We start from the raw sequence: 19,182 nt of genomic DNA, 5'->3' as shown, positions 1-19,182 counted from the left end.
GGATGCCAAACCCAAGTGTATAAAAGTTAATTGCTAAAGTTCTGTTCAGAGTAAAGCTGTGGCAAGGAATCGTCATGATAGAAATGGCATTCCAACTCCATTCTTTAAGGAATACACTACATATATTTTTAGTTATGAGATGGAAAAATCTGTGTTTTCTTTCCAGGTGGAATGCAACATACTCCATTTGCTGGCTTTAACTGAAAAAATTCTGTAACTGATGGATAGAAAGAAATTCATGAGGAGAAATTAGTTTCTATACTAGTATGAACTGCCTCATTTTTTATTCTGTTCTGGAGTTTAATTCTTTGTTTGCTTTTTGGGGGTGTTGTTAGGGATTTTGTGTGTGTTTTTGTGGGCATTTTTTGCTAGTAACAGCCTCCTCTGATACTTGTTTTGGGAAAAACCAAGAAAAGAAATCATAGAAAATTATGAAATAGAAAATCCACGGGCAGGAGGTACTGGCTCTGGTACACTCAACTGGTTCCCTTCTGGAGCATTTAATGAGGGCAAAGAGGGGAGGAGATAATCCTAAGGAGAATACATGTTTATGTGTGGAACATAAAGCATTTTCAAAGAGCATGACAGGAAATTAACAGGATAGATCTCATTAACTTTGTTCCTCTAGCAATGCTTATTCATTAAGATGTCAGGCAGTATAATTATTTGTTGAAAAATGAAAATGGAAGAGAATCTGTGATCTGTGGTAAAAGGAGAAAAGCAAATAATAAGACAATTAGATTCTTGTAGATCAGTTGCAGGACAGCTAAGGACCAGTAGTCTGAAATTAAACCTTTTATAGATCATCTGTCTAATACAGATGCACACATATATCTTAATTTTCACTGTATGGAAGCAAAATATATCCATAACCAATCTGGATAACTTCAGTGTCATGTTGTGGGGGTTCTTCTCCACAGCGTGCATTTACCATGTGTCTAGTTTTGCTAACTCAGCCTCTCAGCTCAAAATCACATTTGCTCATGTCTTGCAGTACAAACACCCTGGCAGCTCTTTAACATTGCTTTATATCCCTATTCATTCATTAGCCAATCAGTCATTCCTAGACTGCTTTAGTGTCACACACACTATGCTTAATCTTAGCTTGAATTCCTTGCACAGGTCTGTGCGCTGCCTGGAATGATTGTGGAGGAAATGACTGCATGTCACTTGCCTCTGTGCCATTCCTCTCCTTTGGAGTGAGGGATTTATCACTTGAATTCAGTCTACCTCAGTCAGAGGTAGAAGCCTTCTGTTCCTCCAGAGAGAAACGCACTCACCTCCTATGATAAAAAAGATATTACATTTTTCACCAGAAAGAGTTCAAGTGCTCATGCCCTAGTGTAAGTTTGGAAAAGTAGCGACTGTTAGCAACCAAAGGTGAATACCTCTGGGAATGGAGATGGCTGTAGGATCATAGTCCATTTCACTGAATCAAAAGCCATTTTACTGAATTTCCAAGGGCTGCAGACTGGATCCAAGTGTGCCACACCAGAAATGCTCCTCCTTCTCATCTTTGCATTAGTCTATCAACTTTTAAAATCTTGCTTATGTGTATAAAGTGAGTCAACTCACTTTATACACAAAAATAATTCAGCTAATGGAAGTGCTGATTAAATAAATATTTAAAAACTATAGCCCTCTATTGTCCTAATATAATTATGTTTTTTCTCAGCTGCTGGATTTTTATTCCTATTTTTGTTCTGCAACGCTCCTTTCAGTTTTGTTTTTTTTTTTAGTTTACGTTTTAAAAACCTGACTTGTCTTTCTGTGGTCAGCAGAGGGAGCCATATCATTTACTTATGTGAGACCTTGTAGCTTCAGATCTGAATTTGCTCTTTTTTCACTTCAGCTAAGCTAGAAACATTCTCCAGCCTTAAAATTTCTTTAAAGTGTACTGGCACAGGGGTGGTCACTTAGTTAGTTTGGCAGACTGTTACAGACTACAAATAGGATATATTTCCCAGATATTTCATTTAATGGTAACCATAACAAAAATTACAAAGAGACTACACTCTGCATTATCTTAAAAAATTAAGGTTAGAAATAATTTCATCTTTAAACAAAAACTTTGTAATCACTAAGATATTTGAAAGAATTATAGCTTACAGTCAAGCAAAAAAAATAGGTGAGGATGGAAAGTCCACATAAATGAGGCTCATCTAGAATTTGGAGGCTACTGAAACACATAGTTGCGGTGACTCCAATCTGCCCAGTTATGCTTTTTTATCTCATTGTATTTATGCATACAATTGAGTCTGTGTGAACATGATGTCTCAAATATCTGTTTCATTATCCAAGGACCCAGCTGATGGATTTCACTTTTTTCATCTGGTTATGATTTTTATGAGGAATATAAAGATATGAGGAAGATATTTTTGATAAGCTCTGTGCCAGAATATGGATGGTGTACTTCAGGGGCCAGTAAGCACTGCAGAGATGCATTTTTAATATCTGTTCCTGGAAACAGAATAGCAAACCAAACTCAGGGTTTAAAATACCTGTAAAGCTGGTGTCAATCCTCAAAGAAGAAAAATGTGCTTTTGATGGTGTGGCTCCTACTAGCTAGGACAGCCAATAAACTCAGAAAAGATCCTTTGGATGTTGAATTCCTGTGGCTGCATTTGGGTCAGTTTTTGGTGTAGAAAAATCCCATCAAGGCCTCTGCGAGGGAAGAAACTGACACTGCAGACTGGAGCTTAAAATACAGGGTCTAGGTGAGCATATCAAGATATGAAAAAAACAGGTAGAATCTCAAGTTTGCTTTTTCTCTAGGCACTGAGACTCAAAACTAGGAAAGAAATAGCAAAGATACAGAAGCAACAGCTCCTTGAGTTCCGCATCTTTCTGAACTGCTGTTTGCACATGGACAATGGCAGGCGAGGGTCTGCTAAGGACCTTCTGGAGGCAAAATGCAAAGTGGCTGCAAATAAAAAAACTCCCCATCCACTAAACTCCGAAGCATCAGATGGCCACCACTAATATTAGTCTCTGATCTCAGACCTTTAAAAAAAAAAATAAGTAGACAATTACAATGGTTTAGGTTGGAAGATACTTTAAAGGTCACAAACTCCAACCATCCCTGCAGTGATCAGGGACTTCTTCAAGTAGATCAGGTTGCTCAGAGACCCAGCCAACCTGACATTGAATGTTTCCGGAGATGTGGACTGTGTGTGTGCCTGAGCATGAGCTGTAGCACATGTTCCTCCTGACTCTGGTGTCGGAGAGACATTTTGGACTCCCTACAGAAGCCATTGTTGTGCTTGGAGGCGGCCAGGGAGCATTGTGGGGCACTCCTCTTGCCTTTGGGGGCAGCTGGGTGTGGGTGGGCTTTGCCTGAGGTTGCCTGTGCAGTAAAGGCAAAAGCGGGGATTGTTTCCTGAGCAGCAGTAGGCTGCAACCTAGCCAATGACCCCGGAAATACGGGTGTGCTAGTCTGGCCACTTTGATCAGAATAGCTGGCTTCCTAGATTCCCTTTAGACTCCATTTGGAGAAAAAATACTTCAGAGGAATTGATTGGGTTTGGGGCTGGTTTCATTCTGTTGGTGTTTTCATGACTGGTATTTCTTCTACTATTCCTTCTACAGATCACATGGGCACCCACCATGTAAATATCCACTTTTCAAATTAAAAGGAAGGAAACTTAAGGAGGTGGAGAAGAAATCAAGGAGGTGGAGCAGATATCTAGGGGCACTTCAGGATTACTTTCTCCAATGCCAGCTTGGAGCCAGACACACAAAATAAAAATTCTAGAAACCCTCAAAAGGTAGAAAAATTCCCCTCCTTGTCACCTAGGAAACAGTGCCCTATGTTCACTTCTGAATTGTCCATTCTTTCTTAAAGATAGAAAGTCCCTCCTGTGACTGTTCTGGTGTGGCTTGGAATAGGGAATGGTCTACTTCCTTTATCAACTCCAACCTACACTGCCTTTGGAATACAGCCCACTGCCTCAGCTTTGCCCAGGAGAGGACTTCTGGATGAGGAAGAAAATGTAATTTCATTTCCAGCCAAAAGGCAATGAAGAGCAGGGCAGCCAAAACATCCTGTGGGGACACAGGTTTTCATCTGTGCACACAGAGGCCTTGGTTCCTGCCCGGTGCAGATGGCACATCTCCTCTGTGACTGCTGCCAGTTCCCAGGTGGCCCTGGCTACTAGATACAAGGCTCTGCAAGTGCAGCCAAAGAAGGTGGGCATGTCTGCTGCCAGTACAGGAGAGGGGAGAGCAAAGAGCCTGGGTGGTGCCTGGCCAAGGAGGGACAGCACCCGCTGGACCAGCTCACTGTCGACAGAGAAGGACTGGTGGGTATCACCACACTTAGAGGCCATCTGGGGCTCAGCAATCGCGAAAAGTCTCAGTGCTTGACTGGGTTTGTCCCTCCTTCTGTGTCTTCTGCTATCCCAGTGCTTGGTGGCTGCTCCCCAGGGCTCTGTAGCTGGCACAGCTAATGTGCAGGAGAGCCTCACATGTGTGCCCTTTGAGGTGACTGCTCACAACAGCCTTTTTAATCCAGAAGCTCCGTCTGGAGAGTAAGTTCTCCACTCTGTTTGGTGGCAGAGGCCAGGGCCTGTCATCTGCAGTCCCAGGTGGCACTGAGGGCTGCCAGGTGCCTCAGGCTGATGTGACCCTAGCGCAAACAACAGCAGACAGTAGCAGGTGGTTGATTCAAAAGTCACATTATGCAGGGGCAGTGTGCCATATGTGTCCTTTGTCCAACCCAGCCCCAGACCTAGGGAGCAGACGCAGGCACTGCTGTCACTGCCTCTGAAATCAGTGAGGATTTGGTGGTTGGTTTCCATCCTAGCAGAACTGGTCACTTACAAAGCTGGGTGCTGACGGTGCCCTGCAGATCTCTGGGCTGCACATGTGCAAATTCCTCTGCTTCCTGTAGCCATGGGCTGAACTCCTGTCCTTGACCTTCTCCTGTTACCTTTGGCACTGTAACCTGTTTGCTCCTTCCCGTGTAACGTTGTGACAAAGTCTAGAATGAAATGACAGAGGAGAATGGCACAGAGGAGAATGGCACAGAACCTGCCCTTCGGATCGTTTGCCCCGCTTGGTGCTTGCAACCGTCCCCAGCAGACATGGAGTCTGCAGTTCCGTGAGCTATGCCATGCCGAAAAAAGACTAAGTTAGCCCAGGAAAAGCAGGATCAATGTACTCAGCTCCTGCAGGGCAGAAATGAGAGTGCAGCAAAGGACTGAAACATGGAGCACTGTGCAGTATCCACTGCGGGCAGGAGAGAGATTTAACAGCCACTTCCACGGAGGAATCTGACCTTGCAGGTTTCCCAGCAGCCCAAGGGAGTGGGTTTCTGCAAAGGCACCAGGAGTGCCTTCAGTGTTGGACAAAGAACTTTTTCAGGACAAGGGCTGGCTTGGGAGCTGCTGGAGGTGAAGAGAACGAGCAAATGCGCCCATGCGCGCACCCACAGAGTGAGGGCTGCCCCAAGGGCACCCCCTGCCATGCAGAGGACATGGGCACTGCCCCGTGCAGAGGATGTGTCCCTGTCATATTGACAAGACAAACGCTGTGTCCAGTGTCATGCAAACACATATGGGTAGTTTGTTACTCGGATTTTTTTTCCCACTAAGGTGTTGTTCGTCCTTGAGCGAGCCCTAGAGTTTTCTGGTAGATGTTAGCCACGTAGTAAATGGGCAGGAAGGACAGGCATTCCAATTCAGGGAACTCCCAGGCATATTACCAAAGCGTGATTTCATCCATAGAGTTTAAGCAAGGCTTGCTTGTTTTAGTCAGAAGCATTGGTGGCCAAAGTACCGGCTGTGTGCGCTTGGTGTCTGCTTTGCGTTACTTTTGGATCCCTTGAGCTATGGGTTATGGACTGAAAGAGAGGATTGTGCTGCTTTGGGACAGAGGAGAACTTTTCTGGGCGCTCTTTTGCAAAGAGCTGTAGAGAAGGTCCAGTTGCTAGGCATGAATTCACAGAGCAACCCAGAGCTGCTGCTATTGTGATGTCAGCAGAGGAATGCCACGTCACAGCCTTGTCAGCAGGAGGTTGCCCTGGTGCACGCAAGGCCTCGGCATCCAGAACAGCTCTTGGCGTTCTCGTTGCAGGAGGATCCTGTATTGAGGAGCTCTCAGGCAACAGTCTGTGCCCTGAAAAGGGAGTCTTTTTCTTTTGCCTGCCGTTGTACGAGTCTGCGGACTCGTGTAGGCATCCTTTTGTTTCCCCTGCGGTTGTAGGGTCTGCAGACACGTACAGGTGTCCTTTTACTTTCCTTTTTTTGTTGTACAGTCTGCAGACTTGTGCAGGTGTCTTTTGTTTTTTCCCTTCTGTGTGTACAGTCCGCAGATTGCTGCGGGTGTCCTTTTTTCCTCTTTTCCTTGCACAGTCTGGGGACTGCTGCAAGTGGGTTTTGCTTCCATCTTTGTTTTGTGGCCCGACGACCGAAGCAGCCCTGCTGCAACGATGGAGCAAGTCCGTAGAGCAGTCGGCAGGGCTTTTTCGTCGGTGTCAGCCCGCAAAATTATTAACGGTCTGAGACGTAAGTAGAAGGTTTTTCCCTGGGGCAGCACATTGAAAGAAAAGTGCCATAAAGATGCCATAAGTTTGGTAAAGCTCCTGCCAACAGTTTCAGCCAAAAAGGGGGTATCCCTTGCCCAGCAGGGTGTGGACAAGTTCCAAAATGCAGACCGGGAGAGTTTTGCAGGTGTCCTTGTAAAAACTGTGTGGTTCTTTCAGGAACTGAGGGAAGGCATCTTTTTTCTGCATTGCCTCCTTAAAGGACCTGCACCCCCTCTGTGTGCTACGCGAGGGATTGGCTTTGCGCTGAAGGGCAAACTGCTGAGCAGATTGTGTGGGCTCCTGAACCCCAGAGCTGGGCCTGTGCCGTGTCCAAACAAAGCTGCAAGCGCTAACGGGGGCTTGGTGGAAGCTTTTGTGGGGAATTGCTTACAGCAACCACGCGGGACATGCTGCATGCAATTTACAAAAAGAAAAGAAAGTCCAGGAAAGAGAGGAGAAGAAGGCTGCTTTTGCTGTAGGCTGGACAATGAGCTCCAACGTAGGCACTGACTGCAAAGGAACAATTTGTATCTTCCCAGCCAAGTTTCTAGTTCCTTAGCGGTCAAGCCGAGCAAAAGGTAGACACAGCCTAGGCTACTGGCCGGCAGTCTTGCTTGCTGTGCTACAGAACTGCTGCTCCTGGTAGGGAGCTTGTGAAAGGAAAACGCTCTCTGCTTGGGTGGCCTTGTTCTGTGGGATTCCTCCGCACCAGCAGTTTCCTAACAGCACCTGGTTCCTTTTCCCTTGCCCCCGGCAGGTCGCCTCCGAGGTGGAAGGAGTCAAGTCTACGGTTCGGTGAGTGGGACGGGCACCCTTGGCATTCCTGGTGTCTGAGCATTGTGGAGCAAGCCTGTTATAGTTGAGTGCCAGGCTGGCAGGCCGAAAGAAAGTCCACATCAGTCCACACCTGCATGAGCACTACCAAAAGGATTCCATCAGTTTCCTGCTTTTCCCTTGAAGAGGTTTTAACTAATGAAAGCCAAGTCTTGCAGACAGAAAGCTGTGTGCTGATTGTAGCCTGGCTGAAATATCTCCCTCAGAAGCATATGCAGTCCTGCCCAAAGGGTAGTCTCATCAGCTCACTTGAAATGAGATTTTAGTGACTGAGGATCCCACTTGTATGGAAATGAATGACTTCTCCTTAGGACCGCTGGTGGTAGAGCTCAGGAGAAATAAGGTTCTCTATGACACCTTGCTCCCTGTCCCTCACGCTGCTGTCTGTCTGCAGAGCACCACAGCAGCAGCAGCAGCAGCAGCTGAACCTGCTCTGGCTCGCTCTCTTCCTCCAGAGGCTAAAGGGGAGGCAAAGGACGATAAACCTCCACGTGTTGCCAGTCCAGGGCCTGAGCATCCTGAACCAATCAGTGGCAGCTTTGGTTGGTTCAGTGCAGAGCTTTGGTGCAGTGCAGAGCTGCAAGTTTCTGAGCAGGCAGCACTTGCCCTTTGTGGCTGAAGATGCTGCGGGCTGGAGTCCTGCCTTGACCTAGCGCTTCATCCCAGCCGCTGGCACGAGGGAAATGGGGTCTGAGCTCTCACATTTTCCTGCCATTGTCCAGGCATCATTTTCCTGCCATTCTGACAGGGCCTGTGAACTTCCCTTGGTGTTACATGGGCGGTAGCATGGTGTCCTTTAGTGCTGCTGCTGAGGAAGTCAGCCCCGTTGTGCACAGTGTCTGTGCAGGCTCCCTGCTTCCAGCAGAGAGAGCGGTGCCCAGGCGCAGTTCACAGCCTTGAGGGGTTTGGGAGAGCCACCGTTGCTGCAGGGACTTGCCCATCTCCACGCACTGTCTAAGTAGCCACAGTCACTGCTTTGACTACCCCCTCAACTTTGACATGGCCCAAGTTTGCTGAGAAGAATCCTGAGCAGCTCTGCATGGCAGAGACCAGGTCCATCTCTGAAGGGCTGGAATGCAGTTCCTATTAGCTGCTTCCTAATGCTAGAAATCCTGAGGGGAAGCCTTTTGACCAGAGCTGAGCAGGGAAATGTGCCCTGCTTCCATTGGGAGACTTTCAAAGCAACACAGGGTTAGTTGGTTACCCACATAAAATCCCCCACACAACAGCTTTTGCCTTCAGGTCAGCTGTGTCTCCGTTGCTGCTTCTTCCAGCTCTCTCAAGAGCACACTTCCCTGCTCCTTATTGCTTGTTTGTGCTTTTTTCCCTGCCCATTCCTTGCAGGCCCCGCTAGGAGAGCTTCCTGCCACTCAGGACTCCTCGGCCCAGGCGGGAAAGGCAGAGCGGCAGGAGAGCGCAGATAGAGTGTGCAGCACCCGGGAGTTCAGGTGTGTGTCAAGCTTTCTCGCTTCCTCTGAGCAGGGGTGGGCATTGCTGGGCTTTAGAAGGCCCAGAGTCAAAGAAGAAATTTGGCTTTCTCATGGTTCGAGTCGCTCAGCACAGACGGGGGAAGGCAACCCGTGCGCAGGTCTGGCTGCCAAGCCACCTAGAGCACAGCTGCCTCCTGGGACTCGCTTCTCAAACCTTGACAAAAAGTGTGCTGGACTGGACCAGAGTGAAAGCAAGGGAGCTTCAGGCTGGGTTTATGGACAGCAGAGCTTTGAACCGCAAAGGCAGCAGAACAAGTGCCTCAAAGATCATGTGCAGATTCAGCCCTTGGCAATTTGGAAGCCCCAGCTGGACAGAGCCTTGAGCAGCCTGTCCAGATGCCATAGCTGACCGCAAGTGCTTGGAGCTGAAGATGCGCCTAGAGGCTTCCAGGGGTCCCTGCCAGCCGAAAGCATCTTGGGATCCTTTGATTATTGGATTGGAAATTTGTACCCACCTCCTGCCCAGGCTCTAGCTTGCAGGCTCTTTCCTTCTTGCACTAGTGACAGCCGGAGTAATTGTGGGAGTCCTCATCTGGACTTACCAAGCCTCTCTTAGCCAAAGCAGAACTTTTGCAATCTGGGATCCACTGTATCGGAGAGGAGCATAAGACCTAGCAGGCAGGAGGCTGTTAAGCTGAGAGTACCTGAGCTTTCTGGAAATGTTTTGTGGCTCCTGGAAGCTAGTTTGACTTCCCCACCGGTGACTCTTTCACCTGATGAAAAGGTGATGCTGGTCTAGATGCTGGTCTAGAGAGGGAATTCCAGCATCCTCTTGAGGTGGAATTGGAGGGCTGTTGGAAGCCCCTGAGACTGCCCTGTGTGGGACATGGGATGTGGTGCTGGTCTTGCAAGGAGCCCGTGTTGCAACTAAAGGCTTGTTTGTCTGTCTGCTTGTCCTAGATGGAAGGGGCTGGCTGCATTTGAGAGCAGGCGCCACTCCTCGCGAGAGAGGCCTTTGGAAGTGGCAGCAGAGACAGCAGAGGAACCGCAGCTTCAGAGGGACCTGCTGAAGGAAGAGGTTCCTCTGGCAGTGCCAAAGGTATGCTGACCTTATTGCTAGGCAGCACCTGTGGGACAGGGAGCTGCCCCTAGCAAGACCGCCCCGAATGCTGCTTCTGGCAGCAAGCCAAGCCTGAGACTGTGTTGTTGTTGTTGTAGTTGTTGTTGTTGTTCCTCTTGAAAAATGGTGCCCCCTCTGCTTCCAGGCTTGCCGCCGGCAGCGGGCAGCCCACAGGGGTCTGGAGAAGCTGCTGCAGGAGTTCTCTCGCCAAGGGCACACACTGTCGCAGGTGTGCAGAGAGAAGGCGGCGCAGGCACAAGAGAACGCTGCCCTGGAAGCCCGACTGGCAGGCATGGAGCGGGACCTAGGAGGCCTTGCCAAGCAGCTGGCAGAGGCCAGGTAAAGGCAGGGAGGAGCCCCTGGGTGGGACATTATTGAAGGCCTGGAATGACAAAGGTGGTGAGCGTTAAGTCAGGATTTACTGCCTCCTGAATGTGCTGCTGGTGTCTCTCAGACAGAGAAGCAAAGAGACATGAGAAAAAAGAAAAGGAAACTGTGACCTGAATGTTACTTTTCTGACAGCTCTCGCTGTCAAAGCTCTTTCTGGGCGCCTGCCTAGGACCCCCTGCACATTCCTGTGCCAACTGCAAAGCAAGCCATCTTGGCACTGACAGGAGCGCTAAGGAATCCGTGAGATGTTTGCTGAAACCGGGGATTTCCCTCTGGTTTTGGTTTCTCCTTTGGTGCATCTGAACATCAACCTTGCTTTGCCAAGTAGTTTGACGTGGCATTTTCAGAATCCAAGGCTCTTATATGTCAGTGTTGTCAGTAGGGTGCTGATGCTTCAGGTGAAACCTGGAGGCCTGTGCTGAAAATCTTGAGACCCTTCTGAGCTGACTCATGTGAAACATGATGCAGGACTGAGAGTTGCTTACAAGCAGCAGCAGCAGAAGGGAAAGGTCTTGCGGCTTCTCGGCAGTGTCTGGAGATTCTTGCTGAGCACTGATTCTTGCTTACTTGTGCACCAACCTCTGTAACCTGTCAAGGTCCCTTTGGCTGGTCCCTTTTCAAAGAGTGCCTAGACATTTGGGCCCTGCTGGCTTGGTTTGCCAAAACTAAAGGGAGCAAGCTTTCTTGTTCATGAAAATCCAGTCATTGAACTGGCAGGATACCTGCCACCCCTCCTCCAAGACAGTGCTTGTTCAGGTAAAACCTAGTTCTGGTTTCTTACTCATGCTGCTAGAAGCCGGAGCTTTCATGTCTTGTTGCCTGCATCCCCTCAGTCCCTTTTACTTTGAGAGCATCTGGTAAACAAAGTATCTCTGTGTACAAGAGGAATAGCAGTAAACACTGAGGAGTCAGCCAGGAGAACACTGGGTTCTGTTCCCTCCGCAGAGTGACTTGGAGGTGCTGAGGAGCTGAGGGCTGAGAGCAGAGGCTGGGCTTTTGCTTGTTGGCAGAGACTTTGTGGGCACAGCCACCCATGAGGGACACGTCAGGCAACAGCAATTTGAGCTTTGACTGCTGAGCTCAAAGTCAGCTGGCCTTCCTGTGCTGGGCTGGGTCATGAGGAAAAGCTGGCCAACCACCTGCAGGGGCTTGCATTGCTATTTGATGTAGCAGAAACAATCTTGCTTTGTAACTGTTTCCATGAACGCCCTTTTCCATGCTCCGGTGTAGGGAACTGAAGGCACGTCTAACTGGAAAGACTGCCCCTGTGTGCAAGGAACAATTTTGTCTTCGTCTTCACAACTTGTAGGTCCGAGAAGGAGAGCCTGCAGAGCAGCCTGCTGGAGGCTCAGCGGCGCGTGTCGGAGCTGGAGGTCACCAGGAGCCGTCTGGAAGCCCAAGTGCGCACAGCCACACGGGCCCAGGAGGTGATACTCGGTGAGAACCTTGTGTGCTTTGTTTCGGGTAGTGGCCCAGCCTAGTGCAGCTGCTCCAAAGGCCGCTCTGTCCACAGGGCTCCTGAGGAGTGCAGGAACTGAGCGTAGGTCCCTCCTTGTCGGAAACTGAAAGGGCTTAAGGTCAGTAGAGTGCTCGGCTTGTGTAGTCTCTGACCGTTGCCGTTTGTCATGTTTGCAGAGGATGTGAAGGGCCTTCGTCATGAGCTGCAGGCTGTAAGATCTCTCAGCAAGCAGCAATGTGAAGAAATGGTTCAACAGCTCCGCTGGGCAGAAGAGCAGTGCAGCAAGGCTCTCAGAGGCTGGCAATCTGCACAGGAAGAGGAAACAAGGAAGCTCCAGCAAAAAATGGTAAGCGACAATACGCACCTGAAGTTTTCCGGCAAGCTGGGTGGGCTGGCTTAGCAGAAGAGCAGCCTGAGTGACATGGCTGCAAGCATCTGCTGTAGGCTGCACGTGGCTGGGCAAGGCATCAGAGGCCTTAGAGGGCTCCTACTAGAAAGCCTGTGAAGACCAAGAGGATGGTGCCGGGACAGTCCATGCAGCCACTGTTTCAGGCTGGGCATAAGCCAAGCTCCCCAGAAGGCTGGGTGGGCACCACCCAAAGCTTGGCAGCACAGGACCTTCCCCACAGCCTGGTGCCATGCAGCAGACGGCTGCTGACCTTGCTGCACTCTGCAGTCCCAGCAGCTGGGTTCCTTGCTTTCTGTCCTTCCACGGTGGACAGGGAGTCTCCCCTTTGGTTTTGAAGCATACGCCACAGGCCCCGTGTTGCTGGTATTTCAGCTGGCGGCCTGTCTTGTGACAAGGGCATCGGGCTGCTGGCCTCCTCCTCGTCCTGCAGTCCACCTGCAGCTTTTCCTTGATCAAAGGGTGGAGGGAATTTGAGAACAGAGCCTCTGAGAACAGGCAGAAATCCTGAGGAGAGAGAGGCTAGGAAACAGGCAGCCATCAGAGGGGGAGGGAAGGTGGCATCTCCTTTCCTTCCACCTGCTGACCCTCCTCTGAAGATCCTGGTTAGAAGTGCTGGAGGGCACAAAGCCACTCCTGGGCACTCTTCGGGTGGGGGGGCTTTTGGGAGGGATGAAGCTGTCGTTTTTTCTTTGGGGAGCACGGCTGGGACTTCATCTGGAAGTGTCTCTTCCTCTCATCAGAAGAGACGTCTGGAACGACAGCGCTTGGAGGCGCAGGCGATGCTGGAGGAACGGGAAAGCTTCCTGGCAGAGGTACAGAGGCCGCAGGAGAAAAGGCTGCTAGAGATGAAGCAGGATGTGGCCATCATGGAAGCTGAATAAGAAAAGATACGAACCAGAGCCAGTCAAGAGGCACAGAGTGGGAAAAGAGAGTTTGTATGTTGGTTTGGACTCCTCTGGGCTCCTTATGGATGGGCACTGCTGCTCTGGACACTGTCTGTCTGGGTGGCACCTTGGCTGCCTCTTAGCTGGCCCTTGGTAAACATGAGAAAGAGAACAAAATGCTTTTGGAAAGCGTGCGCACGTCAATCTTGGTTGTCACACAAGTGGCGTGTGGGTCGTTGAAAGCCGTCTTCCCTTTGTTTCTGTGCAGCTCCAGGGTCAGAAGGCTGCTGTCTTAGCCAAGGTGCGCCAGCTGCAAAGGGAGCTAAACCAAAGCCGGCAGCAGCTGGAGCAGCTGAGGCAGCAGCTGAATGAGGAGCGGGCAAATGGGCAGGTGAGGCTGACTGGGCAGGGTGCAGAGGGAAGGGCAGCGATGGGGGCAGGAACTGGAGATCGCAGGAAAGGTGAGGCAAGGACTACTGCAGACACTGGCAGCACAGAGCCTGGCAGGCTCCAGCGCTGAGCACCAGGGAGAAGAGTTGGGCTGGAAGGGTTAGAGCTGGGTGCCGAAGCAGAAGGAAGAGGCTGAATGGAAGAGCTAATGAGACTTGGAAAGGAGAAGCCTGAGCCTGTGGCAGGTGCCAGTAGGATATTTTCTTGACAGTATATCAAGGACAAGATGCAGGCAGAGCTGCAGGAAGCTTGGAGGAGGATGAAGGCAGTGGAGGAGAGGCACAAAGAAGAAATGGAAAGGATGTACAAGATCCAGCTGCAGTACAGGCTGGCAGAACAAAAGCAGGTGAGTGGAAGAGCAGTAGGCACTGCAGTCATGCAACAAGTGGTCTCTGCTCTTCTCACCTTTCCCCTGCAGAGCAGCAGGGGGATGGGGGCAAGGCCTCTGACTGTCGTGCTCTGTGGTTGGCATTGCAGCTAGCCAGCACGACACTTCCTGGGCCTCTGAATCTCAGCTGCTGCCCTGGGCAGCAGAGCTAGTGCTTTGACCGGTGAGCCAGCAATCCTGTGAATGTAATTCTGCTGGCTTCTTAGTGCCCACTTTGGTTATTGAGGGGTTTGTTCCGGTGAACGTGGTGACCCACGCACGTTCTGAACAGGTTGTCCCTTTCCATGGTGAATGCGATCCTCGGAACGGGGTGAAATTTTAAGTTGTTCTTTCCCTTTCTCCATTTCTACTACAGCTGGCTGTGACAAGCTGTACTCTCTGACTGCTTGTTTGGGTTTGGCTTGAGGTGGAAGAGTTGACAGCTCAGCTTGCAGCCTAACACCAGGCTTGCTCCTAATGGCATGCCTTTGAAAAGCGCTGTCTGGGGCATCTCTGCCAGCCACCTTTCTGACACAAAGCAATTTCCCTTCCCAGAGGGACAAGGGCTCTGCCATTGAAGCCGCCGCTGCAGCAGCATCCTCTGAAGAAGCCTCCTCTCCGCAGCCTGAGAAGCCGAGCATGAGCAGCTCGCCCCACTCCAGCCAGGAGAGCGAGAAGCCATGCCTGAAGCTGCTGAGTACGTCCTGGGGATTTCCTGTGCCATCGAACAGTGTATGAGAGTGTGTGTGCCTGAGCTTGAGCCGTAGCACATGTTCCTCCTGACTCTGGTGTCAGAGAGACATTTTGTACTCCCTACAGAAGCCATTGTTGTGCTTGGAGGCGGCCAGGGAGCATTGTGGGGCACTCCTCTTGCCTTTGGGGGCAGCTGGGTGTGGGTGGGCTTTGCCTGAGGTTGCCTGTGCAGTAAAGGCAAAAGCGGGGATTGTTTCCTGAGCAGCAGTAGGCTGCAACCTAGCCAATGACCCAGGAAATACGGGTGTGCTAGTCTGGCCACTTTGATCAGAATAGCTGGCTTCCTAGATTCCCTTTAGACTCCATTTGGAGAAAAAATACTTCAGAGGAATTGATTGGGTTTGGGGCTGGTTTCATTCTGTTGGTGTTTTCATGACTGCTATTGCTTCTACTATTCCTTCTACAGTTTGCTTGGATAAAAATCCTACATTTTTGTTTGTGTGGAAAGAGCTCCTTGAAAAGAGCATCAGGTGATAGCAAAAATAAGAGAAGAAGGGGTCTTTTCAGTACACCCCGAATGTAAAAAAAAAAATTATATTCTTAGAACAAGCCCTAGGAATCAGAGGGGAAGAGATGTTTTCAAAGTGCACCAAAAAAGAAAAACAGGATTTTTTTTTTTTTCAATCCCTCTTTGATATTTTAGCTGTATGCTTAGGGAGATGCGTCGAAGAGACACATCTATGTGGCACGGGCAGATAAAAGTGCCCTGCAGGCAATTCTCAGGAGGAAGCCTGCAGCCCCTGTGCTGCATGTTCCTCCGGTACCAGGCACTTTGTCAGGGCTAAAGCCCAGCCGGTAAATACTCTTGGAGTACTAAACATTGGCCGCAATCCCTGCACTCTTGAAAAGCACAGCAAGGCCTTGGTGGCTCTCAGGTACAACTGAGTTGCTCCTTTCACCTGGTAATAGCTGCCAGTGCAGTGCTGTCAGAGAATAAGCGGTCAGGTATAGAACAGAGCCCAGTCTCCTCAGTGTGGGCCATCCGCTGTTGGGACAAAAAGTGAATAGATGGACGCCTCTTTGGGTCTGAACTCAAAGACCATCCTGTTCTGTCTTGAGTGGGGTCACCAGCTTGTAACGGTGCTCAGTCTGGCTCTGGCTTCCTTACAGTGCTTGCCAGTGGCCATTTGTGGGCTTTGCCAAGCTTTTTGTCATACCTGGCCTGCCACTGACGGCTGCTGTGACTGCAGGGGCTGGAGCCTGCCTTAGCTGTGAGGTTTCAGCAGCCACCCCGTTGCCGCAGCTTTGCCTGGACTCGTGAGAGGACCAGCATCTCCTGTGTTCAGCTGTCTGTGTCACGGCAGCACCTGAGGAGCGGCGCTGTCCTTGTTAGCCATCTGGGCTGTGCCCTTTGGGAAGATGGGGCACGTGGGTGGTGTCCAACGGGGCCGAGTCCAGGGCTAGTGACTGCTGCAGCCCAGGCTGAAGACAAGGAGTTGTAGTTCTTCCCTAAATGGGGAGTGGGCACAGTCATCTCCAGAACTTTGCCTGGTCAGAAACAAAGAGGGTCCTAATTCTTACAGCCATTGTTCTTGGTCATAGCATGAGCTGCTCTTCTCTAAAAATGTCAAGGCATTCTTCAGGCAAACTGCTGAGAGGTAGAGGAGGTGCCCTCCTCTCCTGGATTTCACTTTGTAATATTCTTTCTGCTCTGCAAAAAGCAGCTGTTGATAGAAAACTCATCCCAGATCCCAGGGGGCATTGAAACTTTGAAACCTTTTGTTGACTCTCACTAGAGAGTGTTTACTCCCATGAAAATCATGAAGGGTGATGATTTTTCAGCCCTCCTTCCCCTTTGTAGATGACAACCACTTGCCATGGTGCCAGTTCTTTTCTGGTCTCTGTCTGCTCTGATGGTTTCTCCAGGGGCTTAGTTTCCTCTTCAAAGGAGTGTGCAGAATCAGACTCTGTGCAGGCCGAGTGTGCTGCAGAGCTGCCCGTCCTGCTGGGGCTGCTCTTGTTGTTGTTCCTGTTGACATTATTGTTAGCCAACCGACCATAAATTGCTGCCAGCCCCAGAAAGTGGAGCCGAGATTCAGATCTCCTGGAAGTCAGGATCTCTGTTTTGAAGTTTGCTTCTTGCATTTTGTTTCTTTCAGGGAATGTGGTGAGCGTGGCAGACCCCGAAAAGAAATACACTGGATGGAAACTTATTGGCAGAGGGTGAGTGCAGCCACGCTTACTCCTACAGAACCATGGGTCCCCTGTGTGGCTGGTGTAAGACCAAGAGGCAAGTCAGGCAAGCTGCAAGCATCGTCAGACCCTGGCTTTAGATTGTCCCTGTCTCAGTACTGATCACAAGGCATCATCAGAGATAACTGGATGCTGGCAATCAGTGTCTTGCCTGCCTCAAGGAGGCACTTGCCTGTCCCTCAGGTGTGTGGCACCTGTTTGCTTATTTTCCCAGGAGACATGGTTTTGCAGGATTCAAAGTAATACGGCCCCACTAATGAAGGAAGAAAAAACGGAGAGAGCAGCTTCCCACCTGACAGCCATCAGACAGCAGCTGTCAGTGGCATTTCTTTGCAGTAGTTTGCTGAACTCAATATTCAGTGGTCAGGACAATAAGAAAGGCTGTGTGGTGCTGCCTGTGTTTGGCCGACAGAATCAAAAGAGAGCTGTGAGAAGGCCCAACAGGACTGTGCATTTCATGGCCTGGGAAGGCACACCAGACAAGCACAAAAAGGAAGAGGCAAAGCAAAGCCTCACATCCATAATCTAGTGTGTACATTTGAGATTTGTAGGAGGCCTTTTTCTTCCTGTTGGGCCCAGCTTTTCTCTTGGACATGCTGCATGGCAGAGGGCTGCTGGGCTGCTGTGCTATTGCCTGAAGAGTAGACAAAGGCTGGTGTTTTAGAGGCACTGCAGGCAGCAGAGAGCTCCTGCCTGGGCTGCCTTTTGCTTCTCAGCACTGAACAGCTTCTCTGTTCTTGCCGCTGTTCTGTTCCTAGGGGTTTTGGAGCCGTTTATAAGGCCCTGGAGGCTGCCACAGGACGAGCGGTAAGTGCCAACAGCCCATGCAGATTTTGCAGCTCTTGAGCGTTTTCCCTTGTGATGTGATCTGTGGCCAGAGCTTTGTGTTACCTGTCTTTGCTGCAAAGGCTGCCTCGAGGCAGGCTGCCAAATGCATTTGGGGCAGACTTTGTCTTGCATTCTGAATGAATGCGAGGAAGGCAGTGGCGTCTCTCCAAGAAGGACACGCTATCTTGCACTTACTGGATAAGTGGGCATAGATTAGCTGATGGCAACAGCTCTCGTTCTGGTCCAATTCCTCTTAAGCCCAGGTTCAGACACAGATAGGATTCCCCATTGATTCCCAGCCTGAGGTACAGTTTGAAAAGAACTAAAGAAGGAGAGATTTTGTCTGGAGCGCAGTTTTGCGCTTCAGTCCTAGGCAACCTGGGTCACCCACCCACACGCGCACACGCGCGCACACACACACACACACACACAAAGACACAAAGACATGCACATGCGCACAGATCAATGAGAAGACGTTGGTGAAGAGCCTTAAAGAATACCACCTTGTGCTAGTCCTTTGTCACTGACATTCCATTACAGAGTTGCTATTTGTACTGAACTGACATGGTGGTGTCCTGGAGAGTCCCACTGCTCTTTGGGGCTAACCGTTCAGAGTCCTGAACGGTTCTCATTTCTGGCTCTCAGCCAACACAACTCCATCTTCCTGGTAGCTCCTTTCCCACCTGCAGTGCTGTGCTCAGCAACTGCACTTGGAGGCATGTCTACAAGGAGTCTGAGAGCCCTAAGCCCTGCTTATCACCTGGAGTGCATCCACAGTGGTCCACAGAAAGGATTATTCACTTTTTAACCCACTAAATAATCACACGTCTGAATCAGGTTCAAGAACGCTCTTCAGAGATGCAAAATCCAAACTGAAGAAGTTAGGATGTGCTAGGATGGTAACTTTCCTTTGAGTGGCCTTGGAGTTCTTTTTCAGGCAGCATTTTCTCTGAAATGAATGTGTGTATTTGCTCTGGAGCACAATCAAGGAGGGCAGCAGTTTCTGAAACACTGATTAAAGCCCCCAGAAATGCCAACATGTTTTCAGCAGGTTGAGTTTCTTTTCCCGGTAGAAAAATTACTTTTGGCTTGCAAAACTAGTGTAAATGATAAGAGTAGTGATAAACAAGGTCTCATGGAGGAGTCTGCAAGGGCCGAGAGTGCTGTTAGCATGTTGTGGGTTATGGTTTAGAGTCCCTTTTTTCCTAGGGGACAAGGCATCCTGGCCCGTGAGTGCATGGAGAAAGAGGCTCTTGTAATGTCTGTTCCTAACAGCTTTCAATGTCCTCAAAGGTGGCCATAAAGGAAATTGATCTCCAGCACCAGGGCTGCGAGGAAGCATTGAAAGAAATCCTGGTCATGAGGGAAAAGAAGAATGCCAATATTGTCACCTACCTAGAAAGGTAAGTCATTCTGGTGTTTTTCTGGGAATCTCAGTTTCCATACTTGCAAGGCAGAGGTTTAAAGCTCTTGGCTCGATGGCAGAAAATTGATCTTGCTATTGGCATCAATCCACACCTGTAGGAGGCATGGGAGGAG

The 19,182-nt window shown here is 49.8% G+C and overlaps 1 protein-coding gene across 1 annotated transcript; it reads left to right on the top strand.

Moving 5' to 3' along the window:
* Positions 1-3,199: 3,199 nt before the first annotated feature.
* On the top strand, positions 3,200-19,117 carry LOC119696055 (centrosome-associated protein CEP250-like). Its single transcript, XM_038125569.1, has 15 exons — positions 3,200-3,285; positions 4,141-4,301; positions 7,284-7,321; positions 8,705-8,808; positions 9,751-9,889; positions 10,056-10,249; positions 11,610-11,737; positions 11,936-12,105; positions 12,909-12,980; positions 13,321-13,443; positions 13,714-13,848; positions 14,425-14,566; positions 16,722-16,785; positions 17,574-17,622; positions 18,937-19,117. Exons 1-15 carry the CDS (start codon positions 3,200-3,202, stop codon positions 19,048-19,050), a joined length of 1,719 nt encoding a protein of 572 aa, XP_037981497.1. The 3' UTR covers positions 19,051-19,117.
* Positions 19,118-19,182: the final 65 nt, after the last annotated feature.

This window comes from Motacilla alba, chromosome Z (genome assembly GCF_015832195.1).
Source record: "Motacilla alba alba isolate MOTALB_02 chromosome Z, Motacilla_alba_V1.0_pri, whole genome shotgun sequence".
NCBI classification, from domain to species: domain Eukaryota; kingdom Metazoa; phylum Chordata; class Aves; order Passeriformes; family Motacillidae; genus Motacilla; species Motacilla alba.
Note: the sequence above shows the minus strand (reverse complement) of the source record. Positions and strands in the feature narration are given on the sequence as shown.